Below are 17,405 nucleotides of genomic sequence, written 5' to 3' on the forward strand. Positions count from 1 at the left end.
AACCCTCCTTTGGGTTATTTTTCAATTAGTGGCAGTGTTTTTGCAAGAAAATGCTTATGCTGCTGTGTCATGTCTTGCTTCTTCTTTTTGTTGATGCCTCCCAGGACAGCTGAGATATCTTTACAACCTTTCTGGAGATCAAACTCTTTATTTAAGGACCTGCTAACTGGCAAGACCTGAGATCCTGACCCTTGGTAGCGATTTTAATTCATGTGGGTGTACCAGAACAATCAAGCAGCTAATGTATGTGTGCAAAACACATTTAAAATATAATATATGCTCTCTGCTCAACAGTGTAATTCAAAGTTCTGATGATGTGGCTGACAAAGTGTCAAAAACAGGAACACAAACTTACCTCCTACTTCTTCCACCCCCTCCAGCAGCATGTCTTTGGTAAAGTTAGATATCTGTCCGGTGAAGGTGGACAGGCTCCCGCCGACCTGGCCCAGAGACTGACCGAGGCCGGAGCCGATCCCACCCAGCCACGATGACATCTCGAGGAGGGCTACAAACCAAACAAAAACAAAGCAGGGCCGAGGAGGACCGGGGGGGCTAGCCTAGCTTTGACTCCAGAGGTGACACCGTGAACTCGGTCATGAAGCTCAACTGTTCTCACGAAACCACAGATACGTCGTTAAACTTCACAGTCCACTGAAATGTCCCGAAACAAAGTCGCTTTTCAGGCTGACAGACGCTCATTTAGCAAAGACTCCGGCTAGTAACAGCTGATCGTTTGCCTGAAGGAATTTGCCAAGCTAAGCTAAGCTAAGCTAACTTATATCGCAGTCAAACGGCTGATACCTTTAATGGCGGCGCTGCGTTCAGGTCTGAGTCGCGTACGCTGAGTGTTAGCGGTGTTTTCAGCAGTTTTTTAGCCGGTCTAAACAACACAGCGCCCAGAAAGTGCCACCTCAACTGCAGCCATATTATCAACTCGGCTGCGGCGATGGCTGTCAGGTTTGACGTGGACACAGAACACGGCAGCGGTGCATTGTGGGATACTGGAGGACCAACAAATTCAAGGTGCGTTCAAGAACCACAGGGAACTACAACTGAACGCGAAGGCACCGTATCCGTAATCAGAGATACTGGATAAAGCCACAGGTAACGTTAGTGATGGGCAGCTGAAGCTTCATGAAGCACTGAAGCTTCTCATCAAATTGGTTCACTCAAGGGCAAAGCTTCTTGATGCTTCATTTGCTCTACTAAGCCATCTACTGGACAGAAAAGCTATTACAGTTAGTGGTTTGTATATATACTTTTTTAACTGAATTGAATAAATCTACTCTCCATTATAGTAACAGTAAATATATGATTCACCTATATTAATATAGTGTGTATTTTTTACACACTATATTATTTTTGTATTGTTGTATTTTGTTTTCTTCTCATAAGTGGATGTAATATGTAGAGATGCCATCTAGACCATTTTTCTTTGTTTTTGTTTTTTTTTTTAAGTCTATATTTTGCTTTACAAAAACGTGAAAAAGCAGCTGTGACCAAGCTATCACGAGGTGAGTAGCATTGTAAGCATAATTAATAGCGATATACTTAAGTTTGTCTGTGTTTCTGCTGACAGTCCAAAATGGCGGCGGTAGGACGAAACCATGGGCGAGTCTGCTGCTATGGGGCGTTCTATTGAGCTTCGCCTCTTGGTATCCATGCTCTTTGTCTGAACCACTTCCCCAACCAGTCACATGGTACCAACAGCTTACTGACTTTCTCCTAATGAACAACTCCTTTGATGTTTTCCACTCAGGTTTTAGACCCCATCACAGCACTGAGACCGCTCTTATTAAGGTGACAAATGACATCCGCCTGAACATTGACGCAGGCAAAGTCTCAGTTTTAGTCCTGCCAGATCTGAGTGCTGCTTTTGACACTGTAGATCATGAGATCCTTTCACAGAGACTAGAGGACTGGGTGGGCATCTCTGGCACTGCCCTAAATTGGTTGAAGTCCTATCTAGAAGACAGGAAGTACTTTGTTGAAATTGGTAACTGTGTCTCAGACCACATGGCCTTGACCTGTGGGGTGCCCTAAGGGTCAATCCTGGGACCCCTTCTGTTCAATCTCTACATGCTGCCTTTAGGCCAGTTAATACAAAGTAATAATGTGTCCTACCACAATTATGCAGACGACACTCAGATCTATGTCTCACTGACAGCAGGTGAGTATGGACCAGTGGATTCACTCTGTCACTGCATCCAACAGGTCAGTGTATGGATGCAAAACAACTTTCTCCAGCTAAATTCAGACAAGACTGAAGTCATCATATTTGGTCCACAGAAACAAAGAGAAAGTGTCAGCAGTCACCTCCAGTCTCTCTCTCTAAAACCTACAAATCAGGCTAGAAATCTCGGGGTAATAATGGACTCAGACTTGAACTTTAACAGCCACATCAAATCAATAACATCAGCAGCTTTTTACCATCTAAAAAACATTGCCAAAATCAAAGGTATAGTGTCTAAACCTGACTTGGAGAGACTTATCCATGCATTTGTCTCTAGTAGGTTAGACTACTGTAACGGCCTGCTCGCTGGCCTCTCCAAACGGGCTGTAAGACAGCTGCAGTACATCCAGAATGCTGCTGCTCGGGTCCTGACCAGAACCAGGAAGTATGAGCAAATTAGTCCTGTGCTCAGGTCTCTACACTGGCTTCCTGTGGCTCAGAGAATAGACTTTAAAGCAGCACTGCTTGTGTACAAGTCTCTCCACGGCCTAGCACCAAAGTACATCTCTGACATGTTAGTCCTCGGACTCTGAGGACCTCAGGGACCGGCCTCCTGCTGGTGCCCAGAGTCAGGACTAAACATGGGGAATCAGGATTCAGTTTTATGCAGCTAAAATCTGGAACAGTCTTTCTGAAGATGTGAGACAGGCCTCTACTCTGACAATGTTCAAATCTAGGCTCAAAACAGCTCTATTTCACTGTGCATATGACTGAAAGGATCTTATCTGCACTCTTCTCTTTTAAAGTTCATTTTATAATGATTATTTATGTTTTTATTTTGTATTGTGATTTTAATGCATTTTCTTGTTCTGTAAAGCACTTTGAATTACTTTGTGTACGAATTGTGCTCTACAAATAAACTTGCCTTGCCTTGCCTTGCCTTACAGCCGGCCAGCGAGGCTTCGGACGTAACCAATGACGTCACTCGTCTAGAACGACACAAGCCTCGATACGCGCATCGCGGAAACACTTCCTGGATTACTTGACACACGCTTCGCAAGTCACATCACTAGCCACAGGTGTGCCTTAGCCTGGCCACAATAAAAGGCCACTCTAAAATGTTCAGCTTTATCACACAGCACAATGCCACAGATGTCGCAAGTTTTGAGGGAGCGTGCAATTGGCATGCTGACTGCAGGAATGTCCACCAGAGCTGTTGCCCATGAATTGAATGTTCATTTCTCTACCATAAGCTGTCTCCAAAGGCGTTTCAGACAATTTGGCACTACATCCAACCGGCCTCACAACTGCAGACCACGTGCAACCACACCAGCCCAGGACCTCCACATCCAGCATGTTCACCTCCAAGATCGTCTGAGACCAGCCACCCGGACAGCTGCTGCAACAATCGGTTTGCATAACCAAAGAATTTCTGCACAAACTGTCAGAAACCGTCTCAGGGAAGCTCATCTGCGTGCTCATCGTCCTCATCGGGGTCTCGACCTGACTGCAGTTCGTCGTCGTAACCGACTTGAGTGGGCAAATGCTCACATTCGATGGCGTCTGGCACGTTGGAGAGGTGTTCTCTTCACGGATGAATCACGGTTTTCACTGTTCAGGGCAGATGGCACACAGTGTGTGTGGCGTCGTGTGGGTGAGCGGTTTGCTGATGACAACGTTGTGGATCAAGTGGTCCATGGTGGCGGTGGGGTTATGGTATGGGCAGGCCTATGTTATGGACAACGAACACAGGTGCATTTTATTGATGGCATTTTGAATGCACAGAGATACCGTGACAAGATCCTGAGGCCCATTGTTGTGCCATTCATCCACGACCATCACCTCATGTTGCAGCATGATAATGCACGGCCCCATGTTGCAAGGATCTGTACACAATTCCTGGAAGCTGAAAACATCCCAGTTCTTGCATGGCCAGCATATTCACCGGGCATGTCACCCACTGAGCATGATTGGGATGCTCTGGATCGGCGCGTACGACAGCATGTTCCAGTTCCTGCCAATATCCAGCAACTTCACACAGCTATTGAAGAGGAGTGGAGCAACATTCCACAGGCCACAATCAACAACCTGATCAGGTCTATGCAAAGGAGATGTGTTGCACTGTGTGAGGCAAATGGTGGTCACACCAGATACTGACTGGTTTTCTGACCCCCCCAGAACCCCCCCAATAAAGCAAAACTGCACATTTCACACCACGTTTACACATAGCCGGGTATTTAGAGAAACAAATATTTCCCCCCCTCCGTTTTCAATAATAACATCGTGCACACATCGTTTTCAAAAATGTTGTCATTTACATGAACCCGGATAAATACGCCGTTGAGCGCCGTCATAACTATGCCAAATCTATGGGTGGCAGTGTAGGAAGAAGGATGAAGCCATGCAAGCCAATCAGAATCCTCAGAATCGACGACGACAACAACAACAACAACGAATAAGACTCGCGACTTCCTGTTCCTTTCAAAACAGTAAACATGGCGAGAGGTTCGTTTGTGTGGACTGACAGTGAAGTGGAGCTACTCCTAAATGTCGCTTAACAAAGCGTTTGCACAAACGTAAAAATGAGTACCACCTTAACAGCATCCATGATCAGTAGCCAAACAAAGTGTAAACATAGGTCGCTCACATGACGTCAAGCATTTGCTGGCGCATGCTGTGACGTTTCAGAACCTAAAACCCCATTTCACCCAGTTTAGACGGCAACACATAAACGGCGTTTTCAGAAATCTCCACTTTGGCCGGAGTTTTTACAAATGATCGTTTTCCGTGAAAAAAACTGTTTGCGTGTAAACAAGAGGCTAAACCGCATGAAAATATGTGCGTTTTTCCTACATGTAAACGGGGTATCAGAGTGGCCTTTTATTGTAGCCAGCCTAAGGCACACCTGTGCAATGATCATGCTGTCTAATCAGCATCTTGATATGCCACACCTGTGAGGTGGGATGGCTTATCTCGGCAAAGGAGAAGTGCTCACTAACACAGATTTAGACAGATTTGTGAACAATATTTGAGGGAAATGGTCTTTTGTGTGTATAGAAAATGTTTTAGATCTTTGAGTTCAGCTCATGAAAAATGGGAGCAAAAACAAGTGTTGAGTTTATATTTTTGTTCAGTGTAGATTTCTGTTGATAAGTGTATTAATGTTTTGTATATTTAATATTTTAATAATATCTTCAGAAGAATAAAAATAGTAATTAATTATCTAAGTTTATTATGGGCGGCACAATGGTGTGGTGTTAGCACTCTCGCCTCACAGCAAGAGGGTTGCCGGATCGATCCCGGGCGTGGGAGCCCTTCTGTGCGGAGTTTGCATGTTCTCCCCGTGTCGTGGGTTCTCTCCGGGCACTCCGGCTTCCTCCCACAGTCCAAAGACATGCAGATTGGGGACTAGGTTAATTGATAACTCTAAATTGTCCGTAGGTGTGAATGTGAGTGTGAATGGTTGTTCGTCTCTATGTGTCAGCCCTGCGATAGTCTGGCGACCTGTCCAGGGTGTACCCTGCCTCTCGCCCGATGTCAGCTGGGATAGGCTCCAGCCCCCCCCGCGACCCTCAAGAGGATGAAGCGGTTAGAAGATGAATGAATGAATGAAGTTTATTATTAAGATAACGTTACAAAAATCTTCCTCTTCTAGTATCAGCATCAGCTATTTGTTGTATATTGTAAATATTGTAAATAAATATACAAATAAAAAAAGAACAAATTTTTAATATATATATATTAAATGATAATAAAATAAAGTAAAATAAAATAAAATCAGCATCGGCATTGTCTTTTCTTCTTGGGGTCCACACACATATATACACAAAACACAACAAAGAAAACAACTCATCTTGTCACTTTAACATTGAGCACTTAAAACAAAAACTTAAATTTAAGATGGACACAGAATTATAATTCAGTCACAATTCCTAAGAATTCATAGCAGACCTGACTTTGATCTTCATACAGACACATATTAATCCACAATAAACGTAAATCCTCATCTGCCTGATCTTGAATTATATATTGTCCATCCTGTGCTTTCACATATTTAATTCCAAGAACAAAAAGGCTATTAAATAACATTTCATTATCCTCCAAGGTGGAATTCTACTTTCACTCAGGTATGTATTTGATTTATACACCAGTACCCCAGGCAGATCAGGTCCCCCTGCCCAACTCCATGGGTACAGCCTTGAATTAAACTTGAGTAAGTTATGAAAAGAATATTTCATAAATAAACCACATTGAACCCAAATATTATATTTAGGCTTTAGTGTATTTTATTAAGAGCTGTAATATTTGTGAATAGATTTTCATATATCTATAACAACTATACAAAGAGCCTCGGTGCCAGGTCAATGGCCACATCTTTCAGACTCCCTCATTTGTAACACATGCTTACAAAGTTGTGGTCTCCAAACCCACACTGAGACTCCTCAAAGCTCCTCCAGAGCCCATTATACGACTGTATTCACATGCTCCAGTCGTACATTTCATGACTGGTGAACTGACTGGGTGTAAAACCTTTTAAGTTCCCCTTAATGTTGTTTTGTTGCTCAGATAATCAGAAACACTGCCAGGCTGTGTTGTTTCTTCTAACTCATTTATTAAAAGATTCTTTTTTTACATAGTGTTAAATACAATCTCTCAAGAGACCAGAGGTCTGAAAGCAGATGAGAAGAAACATACGTGAGATCAGTTTGATTTAACGTCCTTTCAGCAGACCACCAAATACAATATATCACTCTGTCATTACTTTAAAACTCAACTGAGCTCTCAGTTACCAACCTGCAGCTGTAAAAAATAAAGAATAAATCAGAGGAAATGTCTTTTATTTCATAGCATTTCTGTGCAAAACAGGGAGAGTCAGGACCCAGAGCCCATGTGTCAGCAGCTTGGCCCATCCTTACACTGAAGGCCATAGAACAAACATCTTTTAACATCCGAGCTTTCCATCAGGATGCTCACGGTGCATTTCTGGTGTGTAAGTCAAGAGTACAATCATGACCCACAGGTGCAGCGCCGCCTGTAAAAAGAAGCCAGAGTGTTGTTAACCTTCTTTATCAATAAGAGTTCATTGAAAAGGTAAAATGTGACACACTTTCAGACACTCACCATGTACAGGATAACAAAAACTCTGGCAAAAGGGTAGCGCCTCAAGAAGATGCCCAGTCTGATGCTGAAATAACAATTTTCCATTTATCACTGAGGATGATATCTCACACATCATCAGACACACAGACACAGTGTCATTACAGAACAGTAACGGTGAGGAAAATGTTACCTGAAACGGTCGATGGTGCTGGCTGCCTTGCGTACTTTGCCGTACATTCCTGGGCTCTCCTGATCACTGAAAAGTACTGGTGCGTTTCTTTGTCGTGCCCCTGGAAATTCAAAACGCAGAAAACAAGGTCATTAAAAAGTTAACGGTGGACTCAATAAAATCTGATCAACTACTGAGTCTGATAATAAAACAAAAAGGGATACATCCAGTTTTAAAGGGAAACTTCTGTATTTTCCGTCCTGGACTCCATTTGTCAATGTTTTTGTGTCTAAGTAACTGATGGAGACGACACTTTTTGAATTTGGTTCAGCAATAAATGAGACTGCTGCAGCTGGCAGCGGCGAAACAGGCTGTAATCTAACAATAATGGGCAAGAGTGCAACGTTATTTACATCCACTAAAAGTGCTTGTTTTGTCACTGACAGGCTCAGATTGTTATTTGAAATATCTGACAACTTATAGGAAGGATCCCTACAGAGATAGACCTTTTAATTAAAGAGTAAGATCCATTTTCTAACCAGAAACAGCCCTGAAATAACCATGGCCAAACACACCAGACTACATTTAAATAAACAGTAGTTTTATCATCGTAAAACACACTTCATTTAAAAGTTGACAAACAAAATAAACCTCGCAAAAACCATCCTGGTTCATCTTTCCACTGTTTAAACAATCACCATCTCTGGTTTGGTTGAAATAAACCTTAAATTCACGCAGTTAGATGTGGAAACATGCTGACTCTATACACACTAAAATTGCTGTTTATTTAAATGGAGTCTGGTGGAATTGGGATGGCAATTTCAGGGCTGAAAAAAGATCTTACTCTTTAACAAAGAGGTCTATCTCTGTAGGGATCCTTTCCAAAATGTTGTCAGACACTTAGAATAACAATCTGAGCCTGTCACTGGCAAAAACAAACACTTTTACTGGACATACATTTACAGTGTGAACATGGCCCAAGTGGTTACACTGCTGCCTGTTTCGCGGCTGCCAGCTGCAGCGCTCTTATTCAATACTGGACTAATTTTCAATTCAGAAATTGTTGACTCCAAACATGGGAAAACAGGGTCCAGGTTGAAAAATAGCAATGTTACAATTTAAATTTATGTGCTGTTATATTCCATCATTTTTGCATCTATATTAAGCAGACCAGGATATTAAACAGACTCGCGTGAGTTTAAATGCTAAAATATTTTGTCTTGACTTGCTTCATACATGCGTCATACATGGGTGAAATCACTGAATCAATGAATGAACTTCATCAGTAGGTCATCTGTGTCATACGTCCCCAGAGGATCTCAGTGCTGATTAGCTATCGTGGCGTGAATTGGTCACTGAAGTTGAAAAAGCGTATGAGCGTAATTGCGCAATTCGCTTAATTCGCACTACTTTATTTGCGTCGTGTCCACTGCGCCCCTCTCGCCACCAGACGATCAGAGATCTCCGCCATCTGATAGTCTGGGGACACTCCTTTCTAAAGTGTGTTTAACACACCGGAGAAAACGGCCGGCAACAAAGCAACGCCTCTTGCATTTTTGAAAAGGACACGCCCTCCCGGAAATGTGCGCTCCCCCTTTTCTCGTCTGCACGGACACAAACACACAGAGAGCTTGAAAATGGATGCCGAGAGATTTAACTCCGTTTTATTAAACGTGTGCTCAGTCCACAAGATTGTGGAAATGAGCGACTCGAGCCATTTTGTACCGCTACATGTGTTTCTAGTCGGACTATGTTTACGAGCACAAGAGTTCAGCGAGCAACCAAAGGACCGCCCTGCGGATTTACTATTGGTTCTGCAACGTAGGGAGTTTTTTTAAACTCTGAAATTGTATCTGCCCATCTAAACACAAAATCAGGGAGAAAGACATCAGTCTTTAGTTAAGCAAAGCATCTAAAGACTGACTTGTGAGTCTAACTGCGTCCCTCTCGCCACCAGGCAGGAATTTGCATCTAATCCCGTCTTAACACCGACTTTACATGTAATTCACTCACGGAAATTGTTCTATTCGCGCCCAGTGTGAACACAACACAAAAATGACTCCTAAAATAGAAAAACAGAAATGAAACAATTTGGCAGAAATAAACTGGATCAACTGTACCAACACGGTGAATCAGCAATTGTTGCTGCGGTAAACAAGACTTCTGCAAAAGACTGATTACAAAACTGAATTTCTTGAGTAAATCTTCATTTGTTCTTATCAAATATGTTCTCCATGTTGAAATGTCAGCTCCAACTACCTTGCTTGACGGTTTATCTTGTTTGCCTCAGCCTCATAAAAGTATTGAGAATATGAACAAGTTGGTGTTGAAAGGCAAAATCTGTATCACTGATCTTTAACAATCACCTGTGTTTGACCTTCATCTAAGCCCCTCCTACCTGGTCCCTCCAGACCGCTCATGTTGATGGTCGGCCCTCCGCTCTGTCCTCCCTGAGTGTTCTTCAGCTGCTGCTCCAGACGCTCCAGCTGGAAGACCAGGGAGCTTTTCTCTGTGCCCAAAGCCTCCAGCATCGTCTGCTTCTGGATCAGCGTCTCCGTCAGCTGGTGGAGACGATTCTCCAGCTCTGTTTGGCTGCTGCTGCTGAGAGTCTTGTTGGTCAACTGGAAGAGAACATCATCAATACTGTTTGACAAATGGCTAAATTTAACATGCTTGTTCCTGTCACACAGCAGATATTGACCAAGAAGTGGTGACCGCAGAGGAGGGCGCTGTGAAGGGACTGACCTGGTTCCTGAGTTTCTGGATTTCGTCTTCTCTGTCCTTGATTCTGCTCTGGAGGGTGCTTTTGGCTCGATGTTGCTCTTCCTCTAGATACTGCAGCTCCTGTGTTTCAAGAAAAACACAACAAACATCCCACATAAATTAAGAGACTGATCAGACATGCAAACACTACAAGTGTAGTTTCAGGACAAATATATCTCTGACAGTTTATACCTGTTTGTAGCGCTCGACCTCAGCCTCCACCTCCTGCTTAGCTCTGTTCTGTAAGGCCAGTTGCTCCTCCAGATGCTGCTGCTGCTCCCGCCATGTCTCCGCCTCTGTCAGAGCCTGATTCTCCAGATCCTGCCAGTTAAAACATATCTCACTTGTACAGCTGAGTCAACATCGCAGCTGCAGATCATAAATGTTGCCGCTGTATTCAAGCAACACTCTCAAATCAAAGTTACTCAGAAAGCATTTGTTTGTGAGGGAGGTACACAGCTCCTCACATCACACAGATACATGTGCACTCTGAATTTTCACTTCCTCTATTCTATATTTTCTGCCGTTTAAAGCATCTCACCTGTATCTCTATTCGAAGTGTGTGCACTTGCCCCTGCAGTTTTTGGATGTCCTCTTTTTGCAGCTCCTTCTCGTGACGCAGGTCCTCCAGCTCCAGAGCCACGGCCCCACTGCCGTCCACAGTCTCCAGACCAGACCCCTCCTTCAGACTGCTGATCAGCTTCTCTTTGGACTAGAAGACCATTAAAAACATTATCAGCAACAGTGTGAGCTTATCAAGAAAGCCTATTATCAAAAAACAGAATCACAAAGGCAATCATAAACGAGTCTTACTTGTAGGATGCGTGAAGCTTTGTGCTTGTAGTCTTGTAACTCCTGTTTGGCAGACTCAGCTGCAGCTTTGGCACTTTTCAGTTGCTGTTGGACGTCGTCGACCTTAAGCTTCTCCTCTGCAGCTCGCCGCTCTGCTGCGGTCACCGTCTCTGCGAGGGTCTGCCTCTCAGCCTCCACTTTGGACAGGCGGCCAGCGTACTCACTCTACACAAGGACACAGAGTTAAGACATCTTATCATCTGCATGTGTTCAGTTTGGACTTGACTGTCATATATATAAAAGAAGTTGAATGGTTATCATGTGCACCTGCATCTGCCGGTAGCTGTCCTGTTCCCTCCTGAGGCCCAGTTCAGCCTCTCGCAGCCTCTCCTGTATCGTTTCAAGAGCTTTGGAGTGCAGGCTGCTTCCTTCTGTGTGGTCCTGCATAATTCTAGAAAGAACAGACAAGGAAAATAATAAACGTATTCATAATAAGCTGAATCTGATCTCTACTTTAGAAGGTGGTCATGAGAGAGTACCTTGACTGTTCCTTCTGCGCCTCCTCTAATGCAGCATTGCGAGACTTCAACATCTGATCGGCTTCATCGAGTCTGATTTTTAGGACCGCAAGTTGACCGTCTTTGGCTGAGAGGGCTTCTGTTAGGTCATCAACCTTTGACCGAAGTTCCCGTACCATCCGGTTAGTCTGAGACTGCTCAGAGTTCCATTTGTCTGCACGCATGCGAGACTGGTTCAATTCTACATGAGCAGAAAACCACTTTGTTAATACAGAGGGAGAGGGGCAGACATGCAGGCCATCTTTCCTCCTGTTTGGTCTCGTCTCTTACCATCCTGTAAGTCTTTTGCCCTCTGGATGACTGAAGCCATCTCCTGGTTGAGGGAGGCCACCTCACTGCGCAGCAGCTGATTCTCCAGACGCAGGCTGGACAGGATCTGGCTCTGCGGCTCCTCTGTGGGAGGAGCAGCAGGAGGAGGAGGAAGCTCCTGCCTGATGGACTCTTGAGGGACAGCCAAGCCTGAGTCTGAACTCTCAGGTGTGTCTGTGGTGGCGGAAAAAGAACACGCTAAATGATCATTCCAATATAAACTGGACATACAATTTATTTAAATAAGGCAATATAAAGCTGGCTGCCTTTGGGAATTCTTATTTGTTGCACAGCTGTCCATCTACAGGTGGACAATAACATGTAATGGTAATAACAGAATAACACCTTGATAACCTATCAAAATATCATCTTTTGATATTAATATCACAATAAAGTACTTTGCATTTTCACTTACTTGCTGTACTTCAGTAAAATCCTGATTGACTGATTATTACTGTCATTCTTAGGGATGCACGATAATATCGGCCAGCATCAGTATCGGCCAATATCGGCTTTAAAATGAACTATCAGTATTGGTCAACATGCTTTTTCTTATTTTGCATGATGAATAATATTACATATATTAAAAAGTATTCTATTTCATGTCTCCATCTGTTGGTGGGCCATCATGATAAGAGTATGCATGTATAATATGACGTTAATTCCACTACAGAAGAGACTTGACGATCTCTAAAATTAGGTGGGGATATATCGATATATCAGTATCGGTTATCGGTCAAATGAGTTGTTAGGTATCGGCGTATCCGCATATTGGATATCGGCAAAAATTCCAATATCATGCATCCCTGATCATTTTGGGCACCTTAGGTTTTTTAGCTATGTTGTCATATGAAATACTTTCACATTTTAAACAGGAAAGACAAACAGTCAAGATACAGAAAACTCATATGAATTAATTTAAGGTTTAATTTGAGGGGTAAGTTTAGTATCTTTCAGCCTGGATCCTATTTTCCCATGATTATGTGTCTTAAGTGACTGAGACAATTGATTTTGTATTAAGCAAGGGCACTGCAGCCGGCAGCTGCGAACATGCTGCAATGTAACCATTCAGGGCATTTTCACACCCGCTATTTACATCCACTTAAAGTATTTGTTTGCTACTGACAGGCTCCGATTGTTATTCTGCTTGTTAGACAGCATTATGGAAAGCATCCTCACAAGACAGACCTTTTTGATAAAGAGTAAGATCATTTTTGTTTAGCCATAAACAACCCCAAAATCGCTACTACCAAACACAACAGACTCCATTTAGATAAACAGTAATTTTATCATCGTAAATCATCAAAGTTAACGGAACCAAAAATACAAGAAAAAAATAAAACATTATTTCACCCAGTTAGATGTGAAAACATGCTGGCTCTATTCACGCTAAAATAACTGTTTATTTAAATGGAGTCTGGTGGGGTTGATGATAGCGTTTTCAGGGCTGTTTCTGGTTAAACAAAACGGATCCTCCTCTTTAACAAAAATGTCGATTTCTCTAGGGATTCTTTCCATGATGTTTGTCAGACATTTGGATGAACAATTTGAACCTGTCAGTGGCTTTTAGTGGATGTAAAGTGACAGTGCAAACATGCCCCGGGTGGTTAAACTGAAGCCTGTTTTTGCTGCTGATGGCTGCAGCTCTTTCACTAAATATTGGATTATTCAAAAATCATGTTCCCATTTGTTACTTAGACACAAAAACATGGGAAAATAGGTTCCAGGGACAAAAATGCAGAGCTTACCATTAAATGCAACAACTGTACTCTTACCAAAGTAATATTCTGTCTTAGTATTTGTACTGCTTTATGCATGAACACAGCACTTTTTACCAGCACTGATAGAAACTTACAACTGTAGTATGTGTGGTCTTAATAATCATACCTTGGCTTGGTTCTTTTGCAGAGTTCTCCTCTGATGTTTTGAGGCTGTGAGCAGACAGTGAGCTCATGCTTGAGGCCCTGGATACACCCCGAGTTGAGGGGGGCGTCGACGGGGCCGATGGGATGGTATGAGGAGTCGAGGAAGGAGGAGGTGTTGGGTTTTGGGCCTCAGTAACCGGAACTGCCACTTTCACAAGCTCTCTTCTCGAATCCCTCCTATTGCTGACTGGAGGCTCCGAGCTGTTCAGAAAGTCAAAGAGCAAGTCATCGTCTACATTCTGCTCGCTCTTTTTGGGCCTCACAAAGCCAGATGACACCTTGGCAGAGTTGGGAGCGCTGCTGCCAGAACCGGAGGAGGTACTGGGAATGTTGGCAGTGCCGGCCAGCAGGGTTGCACTGGATCTCTTGATGTTGCCAGCTGCTGCAGAGATGTAGCTCTGTGCATCATCAGAGGGTGCATAGGCATGATGAGTCCCAGCTGCATGGGCCTTGTACCCTGCAGTGTTGTATTCAGGTTTGGCAGTTGATTGTACTTCATAAGGTGACGAAAAGGAGGATGTTCTCTCCTGTTTTTTGGTCAGGGCGGTGGCAGCTCCCTGGTCCACTTTATTCAGGAAGTCTTCAGCTTTCCCAGCCAAGTCAGCAAACCAAGACATTTTGGGTCCTGATGCCAGAAACGTAAGAGCACAATTTGAAGATGGCTTTATTACTGACAGGTTCCAACATGCTTAGGTTGAGTTGACAGATAATATTCTTATTTAAGTTTAAACATATTACACAAGCGTTAACACCAGGGTTTCCAAGCCTTCTTAAACATCAAACTCAAGGACCCATTACTGCATAGTTGGAGAAACAGATCAAAGTTAATTACTGTTTAAACACTGAGATGTTTTCTAATGAGAACTAGCAGGCTTTACAGATGCTCACAGTCAATAAATACAAAGAGAGAGGCTTGAATGTGTCAACACTTCTCAATTGTGCTGTGTAGGTGGTGGCAGGTGGCGTGTGAAACAATGACGCAGCTGCAGGGGACACACATGCACACAGCCCAATGTAGCCTATTTACTAACATTGATAACAAAAATCTTTTTCCTTTCACTTTCATTGACTCATGCTCGTTTATCTTAATTTAAAAAACTTCGAGAGACCTTGATTTTCTTCCTCAAATTCAGAAACTTTTAAGGAGTTTAAGTAGGGCTGCGCAGTTAATGGAAATATTATTGAAATTACAATATGGCCAAGAGCAATATCAAAATGCAGGTGCTGTAATTTCTTGGTAAAGGTAAAATGATGATAAATGATGCATTATGTTGCTACAGTACAGAGGACTGGGCCTACAAAGCATATTCTTGAAGCAAGGGATCTTACTTGTTTGGTACAGACTCCAGCAAAATTCTCATCATTAATAGATTTATATTTTTTAGGTTTCTGTCAAAATAATTGCAAAATGATTTATTTTTTGCATATAGAGCAGCCCTAATTTGGAGGATCCATAGGAATCATTTATCCTCCGAAAGCATAATGTAGCAGAGGGTAATTTCAAAATAGTTTGATAGTGTGACTTTCAAAATAATTCCAATAGCTAACAGCGTCCCCTCCAGCCCACTCCTTCAAAAAACGAAGGGCAGAGGTGGCTGAAAAGTCAGGGAGGTGACCAGGATGTCACCACTTTGATCCTCAGACCAACAGGGTAAATCTGGGCACAGGTAGCACTTGCCCCTCCCTCAAAACCACCGTGGTGCCCTAATGCAAGGCCATTAACCCCTAGCTACTCAAGAAGAGCTGCTCAGTGCCCAACACATCATACTGTGGTTGAATGAGGCAGCTTCAGAGTGTGATCAGGGCGTTCCTGCAAAGACAACTTGGCTCTCAGCTGCTATTTAAGGTATGCTCTTATAAAGTCAATGAGTCATAATTGCTGCAAAGTAACAACATTGTTTCTGGGTAAATAAATGTGCAGTACGCTGTAAATCTCATAATATACTGAACTTATTACCAGTTACACAGGCTCGACATTTAACAGTTTACATTCATAATGACTGTAGCCTTGGACATCCCCATCAACAATGTGTTAATGAACATTTTTTGCCTTTAACACAAATATCTGGAGCATCAGGGAGGATGTGAATTACTCTGACTGGTGTGAAATAACCATTTATATTGTTAAAACAGCATCTATTGACTGTGCCTGGGCCTTATAATAGGCCATTTTCCAATCTGCGTCATGCATTATCCTGATTTAGGTGATTATTGTGCATCTAATTTGACATTATGACATTCATTAGGCAAAGGCTTTTGTAAAACGGCACATACAGTAGGTGCATTCACACCACACTGAAGCACGAGCTATCCATTTTTAATAAACATGACATCATCAACTGATAGATAGTTAAAGTAAAGATTATATTAAAGCCATATCTAAAGTTAGACAGGATCCAGTCTTTTATAAGCAGCCTGAGAGACTAGACTCAGGACTCAAACTCCCCAGTGACAACACAATATCTGCACAGCTAGCATGCTAGCTCAGTAACTCAACAGAGTCAAAGCAGCTAGTTAGTTATAATAATGACACTGTATTGCTATAAGTACAGATTCATACACATAAAGGAGCAATTACAGGGGTCGTCATCAGCTGAGCTTACGTTATCACAAAGTAAACACAGTTGCTCCAGGATAACTCCATCACTGCTAAAGCTAACAGGCTAGCTGGCTGCTAAAGCAAAGGCTCACACGCACCGTTTGAGGCGACGTCCAAGTCTCAAAATGTCTCAGGTCAGCTGGCTACCGCCGGGGTTTCACTTGTGGGCATGAACGAGAAAAACCGTTTAAATAAACACGGCCAAATGTCATTATATGTCAAAGAGGATATTGGTGATCTTCTCATACGTGGACCAGGAAGCGCTGCCGAGCGAGGACCCCACAACAGAGTGACCTCACAGGAGCCTGATCACAAATCAACTGATGAACTTTGCAATATACAGTACATTATCCTGCTTGTTTGTGTCACCTTATGAATACAAATATAAGCAATGGTGAACAAATTTGATTAAGTATTCAGTCTTTTTTGTCACATAACAAGCAAATACTTTATCCACAGACTTTCCACCTTTAAAGTATTTGTTAGGGACTGTTCGTTACTTATTTTAGGGGAGGTGGCGGTGGACTTCTGTCTTTAATTTTGGGTTAGAGGAAGGAATACAAATGTAAATGGCTGTATTTTGTGTTTAGCAAAAAACAACAGAAATGCATTGTTGGATTTGTAAATTTCTGATGGTCCTTGAATATACTGTGTAGGAATAACCAGGCAAACATAAACAAAGCTGAGCGTAAAATGGTGATATTTAATCAGAATCACTTTGCTTTACCTGTCTTTAAAAAATAACAATAAAAAGATATATAAAAAGCACAAGAAAAAAAACCTGAGGATGAAGGTTTTTTTTTTTTTTGTTTTGTTTTTTTTTGCATTTTGAGAAAAAAGTTGAATTGTCAAGATTTAGTTGAAATGTCAAGAATGAATTTGACACTTCAAGATTAAAGCTGAAATGCCAAAAATAAAGCCAAAATGTTGAGAATTAAGTTGAAATGTCGGGATTAAATTGGAAACATCAAGATTAAAGTCAAAATGTTGAAAATTA

General features: G+C 42.5%; 2 protein-coding genes across 2 annotated transcripts in view; both read right to left on the minus strand.

The window, feature by feature from the left end:
- trip11 (thyroid hormone receptor interactor 11) overlaps nt 1-1,092 on the minus strand; it is a 28,174-nt gene extending 27,082 nt beyond the window's left edge. The window contains exon 1 of the mRNA XM_049595560.1: nt 356-1,092. Within this exon, the coding sequence (XP_049451517.1) occupies nt 356-494 (139 nt within the window). The 5' untranslated portion in view covers nt 495-1,092. The remainder of the gene's footprint in view (nt 1-355) is intronic.
- A 5,671-nt stretch (nt 1,093-6,763) lies between these two features.
- golga5 (golgin A5) lies at nt 6,764-16,681 on the minus strand. The gene is made up of 13 exons (XM_049596410.1): nt 16,507-16,681; nt 13,772-14,434; nt 11,846-12,058; nt 11,537-11,756; nt 11,325-11,448; nt 11,019-11,222; nt 10,747-10,917; nt 10,398-10,526; nt 10,188-10,286; nt 9,841-10,063; nt 7,464-7,563; nt 7,295-7,358; nt 6,764-7,205 (listed from the first exon to the last, which is right to left on the minus strand). The coding sequence occupies exons 2-13, from the start codon at nt 14,424-14,426 to the stop codon at nt 7,116-7,118; spliced, it is 2,292 nt and encodes a 763-aa protein (XP_049452367.1). The 5' UTR covers nt 14,427-14,434; nt 16,507-16,681; the 3' UTR covers nt 6,764-7,115.
- Nucleotides 16,682-17,405: the final 724 nt, after the last annotated feature.

Source organism: Epinephelus fuscoguttatus, linkage group LG14 (assembly GCF_011397635.1).
Source record: "Epinephelus fuscoguttatus linkage group LG14, E.fuscoguttatus.final_Chr_v1".
Taxonomy (NCBI): Eukaryota; Metazoa; Chordata; class Actinopteri; order Perciformes; family Serranidae; genus Epinephelus; species Epinephelus fuscoguttatus.